This window comes from Olea europaea, unplaced genomic scaffold (genome assembly GCF_002742605.1).
Source record: "Olea europaea var. sylvestris unplaced genomic scaffold, O_europaea_v1 scaffold2585, whole genome shotgun sequence".
In the NCBI taxonomy this organism is placed as follows: Eukaryota; Viridiplantae; Streptophyta; class Magnoliopsida; order Lamiales; family Oleaceae; genus Olea; species Olea europaea.
The window spans coordinates 35,241-40,569 of record NW_019244154.1 but is presented as its reverse complement, the minus strand read 5'-3'; the positions used below and the strand labels follow the sequence as shown (position 1 = coordinate 40,569).

The 5,329-nt window shown below is 35.9% G+C and overlaps 1 protein-coding gene across 1 annotated transcript; it reads right to left on the bottom strand.

Annotated features, from left to right (window-relative positions):
• Window positions 1-1,854: 1,854 nt before the first annotated feature.
• Window positions 1,855-5,046, bottom strand: LOC111382917 (SPX domain-containing protein 1-like). Its single transcript, XM_023006948.1, has 3 exons — window positions 4,580-5,046; window positions 2,998-3,121; window positions 1,855-2,514 (listed from the first exon to the last, which is right to left on the bottom strand). The coding sequence occupies exons 1-3, from the start codon at window positions 4,880-4,882 to the stop codon at window positions 2,078-2,080; spliced, it is 864 nt and encodes a 287-aa protein (XP_022862716.1). The 5' UTR covers window positions 4,883-5,046; the 3' UTR covers window positions 1,855-2,077.
• Between the last annotated feature and the right edge of the window lie 283 nt (window positions 5,047-5,329).

Sequence of the window (5,329 nt, the reverse complement as noted above, 5' to 3'; positions counted from 1 at the left end):
ATCTTTTTTTTTTCTTTTTTTTTTTTTTTTCCTTACCACAACGTAGATTGAACATACCTCAAAGTGGCTCTACTTCATTCATATCCCATTCCATTCTATTATCCTAGGTCAGAAGAAGTTGACAAGATCCCTTTTTTACATCCCCGTGTTTCCCCTTTAGTGACATGAGGGTGAGAAAAGAGGAGAGAGGGATGGTGGGTATATACACGACCTCTAACCAAGAGCATAAGAAATGAAAGCAGTAAATGAGGAGTTCTACCTTTTGTCCAAATATGATAGATGAAACAATAAACCATAAATGCCTCTCATCGTTGAAAGGCCATATCAACTAGGGTGTGAAGTCATCACGATAAGTTGAGATGATCATACACTTAATAGTAGCGTCTATTATATTTTTTTTGCCCCCAGTGAGTTAGTAACCTTGTTCTTTCATGAAAGAGATGGAAAATAGTGTCATGGTCGGAGGAAGAAAGTAAATGACTAATATGTTTGAGAGTACTGTTGATCGACCAAAGACCTCCACCACAGGTGAGGCAATGAATGGCTAGAGAGCGGTCCACCTCTATCCACACATTCGAAAGTTCAAGTCGGCAAGCAAGAAGGATACAAACAATGGCTTGCAGCTTCGCTTCAAGTACAAAACAATCACCATAAGGAGAAGACACCAATACAACGCCATAATTGATCCTGGATGATACTCCATAGCTAGCAAATTCTTCCCCGACGTGCCCAATTTGTATTGATCCTGTAAGATCTCATCGGCGAAGTATGCCAAAAAATAAAAATAGGAAGGGAGGAATGTGGGTGATGACTGATGAGTGAGAGAAATATCGAAAAAAGGGATGACATTTAAGTCCCCTCGCTAATGAAGAAATTGAAATAAATGGTGCATTTGAAGATGAGATAGTCCGATAGACATGTCAAAGATCCTCCAAGACTACATAGTAATTCCATGGGACTTTGCATCATTCTTCGCAGTCTATAAGAACCAGAGGATCAACAAAGGAATGATCATGCGAATATGCTTACTCTTCACAAATTGTACTTACATCTGCTGCTCTGAAAGCGGTATTGAAATCCTTCATCCTCTTGAAGAGAGACTTGAAATATGTTAAAGAAATGACGCCACACCTAATCTGAAACTTTGCTCCCGGTGAACAAGTGTGGGATGTCTCGATCGCCGAATAGCATCGACATTGGGATGCTAAATGGGGCCCAATCTGTCGCTAAATCATAACGTCGATTGGGAGTAAACCATGGCAAACTGCCATTTGACAGTTTAAGAAAAACAAATTTTCATCCAATCATTTCTTTGATAACAATGCAAGTGTCAACAAGAGTATACAAATGGTAAAGTCCTCCTTTCAAATGGTAGCCTATATTTATGTGCATGTGCTGGACATACAAAACAGATGAAATTATGCCTCTATTTGGCACTATTTTCTAAAATTTATTTTCTTCGGCACTCATTTTCAATCACACTTTTTTTTTCAATAAAATAATTTTACACATAAAATCATAACTTTTCCCACTCTTTAATCACATATTTCAAAGGGAAAAAAAATAATAAATATATCTTTTTTCGGAAAATCTATTCTGAAAAAATCTCTACAAAACTGTCCTCTCCTTGAGATTGTTGTGACAAATGCAAAGCTCCGAATCTACTTTTTTCTACTTTTGTCAAACCTTATATAGTGGTGCAACAGCAACAGATTTTGATGGAAGATGTGGTCCTTAGGTAAAAGAATCGACTAGTAACGGATGGAGATCCCACTCTGATGTTTGTCGACATATATATCTCATCAGTTGCAAGGATTACTACACCTTATAGTTGATATGTGGGCGCTACCTCCGTCTTGAATTAGAAAGTTGATATTTATACATCATCACCCGGAAAGTTGACATTTGATCCAGAATTTTACACACAATTATAAGAACTTATCATCATATATGCATTTTACATGTGTTAGGATAGAATACATGCATAGCAAATGCACGAAAAGAGAAACCGAAAGTGATCAAAATTCAATTACACGGTGACAATAAAAGGCCTATTATCCTCCTCCATATAATTCGACTATTTAGCAACTTGTTCTACGGCAGGGACTTTATTCCAAGCATCCTCTAATCCAACAAGCTGCAATGGTGGCAATGAAAACACACTAACAGTTGAGCTTCCACTACGAATCTCTTTCAAAACTCGTAATGCAGATATGGTACTTTTCATATACAGGCCCTCCATGAACTTGATCTCAGCAAGTTCATTTGGACCTTTGAGCAGAACTTCATTGTTGGCTGTGGAACTGGTCGAGGGTTCTTCTCCATCAGCTGCATCATTTTCAGGTGGGGGTTTGTTCACTGGGAACAGGCAGTCAAGCATCCTCTCACACTCCTTCACAAGCTTGTACAGCAAGTCGGTGGTAAAAAATGGCTGTTGAACAACCTTCTGTATAAAGGGCAGGCGAAGAAGAGCACCAGTTCTTTTGTCATACTTCTTCAATATTTTAGCCAGTCCTGTTTAGCACAAGGTGATAAAAATTAAATGTCAATAATGTTTCATCTTAGACGTTACAGTTTAAAGATAACCATTTGAACGGGATTATTTATACTACATTTCGAGCATATTGCCAATTTTTAATGAACATATTTTCCAGCAAAAGGATGGTACCAGCCTTATCTATCGACCCACTTCTCTACAGCACATCAAAATGAAAAATATTGGAACTATGGTTGCTATGAAGTACAGTTGTTATTATGACTTTTATATATGCAAATTAGCTATTGATGTCACAAGGGATAATTCTATGAGTTTTAGAGCAATAGACAGAAAGAAGCATGTCATGGAAGTTCTAATTTGTTCATATTATAGCCCAAATTATTTTATGGTCCAAATTTGAAAATCGAGGAATTCGTAGTACTAGAGCCATCATTAATGCAAAAGCAACAAAAGCAATTAGATTCCAGAGCTAAAAGACCAAAAATGCAAAGGTTTATTACCTGTATAATTAAGAGCACTGTAATTCTCCAGCAAAACCATCTCCCCATGTAAGTCGACAATTTCTTTCCGTATTTTAATCATCTCATCATTCTTATCGGCCTTAGCCACCCGATCTTGCAATTCCTTTACACCAAATAATGTAATATGTAAGTTCACTACCAAAACCAAATATTCACTCTAATTTTAAAGTAATTTTAAAGTAAAGAATCTCGCTACAAAATAATAAGAGCATTTTCGGCATACAATATTAGACAGGAGACGAAGATACTATTTCTTAAAGTAGTCCAACGAAGTGCAGAAAAACATCTCAAACTCTAAAATCACAATGACAATTATATCCTACTAAACATATAGGGGATTAATTGATATGAACTATTAGAATTACTCATGGAGTGGCTATACACTGCCATCATGCTCACATCATTGTAGCCGAGATGTAATCCAGCAACAAACTAAATACTACGTCTGTCGCATAAAGATAGACTTGGCTTCCTTTTTCGTCAATCCCGAATTATAGGTCATTTTCCTTATTAAAGGTATAGATAATTTTTGGTTTACTAATATGCCCTTATTTAATCTACCTTATTATCAATAAATATAAGCTAATCATATTTAAAGGGTATAGTATATTAGGAAAAATGTAAAAAAAAAATTATATTTTCAACTATATTAATTTCATTTTTTAAATCAGTGTGAAAATAGAAACAAGCCTATCTTCATGAGACGAAGGTAGTACCATAAAATTACTGAAACAAGCAGTTTAAAAATCATAATACTCAGGTGAAAGGAAAGGATGGTCACTCTTCTGTATCCTACTCCTACATCTCAATAACTGATAACAATAGTATTTTTTGGCCATAATTTTAGTAGCTTAGGGATATTGCTTCAATACTTGTACGCATGAGAGTCCTCGTGAACCACTTCATCTAAAGATTTAAGCGCCGCAATATATTCATTTATTCAAATCTTTTACCTCAACAAGCAACCAAGAAAATCCCTAATTCCTGCACAGCAACCTCAGTCATTTATACTAAATATCTTTGCAAGATTTACGGTAAATATATTTGTAAGTTCTGATTTCATATTAAACCACGAGTTAAACTGCTCATATAAGCCACAAGTTAATGAATTGGCCTTCTTTCAGATCACAAAAACCGGATTCACGATTCAAGAAAGAATTCCAAATTAAATTGTGGTCAAAATCTTGAAATAGTAAATTGCCAAGTTGCAAATATTCTTCAAAGGGGACAGAGGGCTCCAACTCCGAAAGATTACTAATAAACTGTTGGAAAAGATAAATTAAATGGTGCATGAGACGTAACAACAATTTTGATTCAATACAGCTACTGCATAGACAACCAGAATTCGTCTCTTTTACTGTTACTCTGTCTATTATAGCATTTCTTTCCATTATTTTATAATTCCAGCATATTTCTTTTTGTATTTTTCCTAACAGAAACAAGTAAAAATTTCTTCGACAAACAAAATCGCCTCAAATGTACAAACTATTCGATCAAAAAAAGTATCAGGAAATAATTAAAGGTAAAATAGAATATGCTTATAGCCTAATGGCAAAATTACCTTTAATCTGATGATACACTCTTCTTCTTTCTCAACAAAGAAAGCGTTGAATTTCTCAAGTTCATCCTCCAATAACTTGACAAAATTTGCCTCCGCCTCAGTCATAGCCTCCCTTCCGTCGGCTAATTCACTGTCCAGTTTCTGCTTCTTCTTGGCCCTCACCTCTTCCCCAGCCGAAGACGACGGCCTCTTCGGCTCGATCAGCTTGAGCTTCTTTTTCAGCCCCTTGTACGACAAGAACTTATCCCTCCACTCGGGCAACGTCTCATCAATTTGATTGCTCAAACTCTTGCCAAACTTCATACCGATTAAAAGCCCAAAAGCCGAAATTGAAATTACGGGTTTGGTTGAAAACACAAAATCAGTGGTTTCAAAATTATGGGTTTGATTGGAAAACGGAAAACGAATGGACTGAACTTATCGTTGTGAAGAGGAAATGAGTAAAAATAGAGGGGCCGGGCTTGATATAACGGTAACGGAGGAGAGAGAATATGCGAGGGGTAGAGTTGGGAATATTCTTTGGTATAGAGGATATCTCTTGGTTTATTCTGTTGAGGACAGAGACTCGATTAATTTTTTATTCTCTATGACACCTGGACTGGACTGAACTCGAGCTGAGATTTGGGTATTAATTAATTAATTAATTAATTTTCACTCGAGCTAATTATGTCGGACCAGATGGATACTTGTTTTCAATTTTAATGAGATATTTGATTTAGAATTTTTTATTTATTTATGAATAAATTAACT

Coding starts and splice junctions, on each gene's coding strand:
- LOC111382917 (XM_023006948.1), bottom strand. CDS start 4,882: ATGAAGTTTGGCAAGAGTTTGAGCAATCAAATTGATGAGACGTTGCCC. Junction 3,122..4,579: donor AGTGTATCATCAGATTAAAG/GTAATTTTGCCA, acceptor TTTGGTGTAAAG/GAATTGCAAGATCGGGTGGC. Junction 2,515..2,997: donor CAGTGCTCTTAATTATACAG/GTAATAAACCTT, acceptor TGTGCTAAACAG/GACTGGCTAAAATATTGAAG.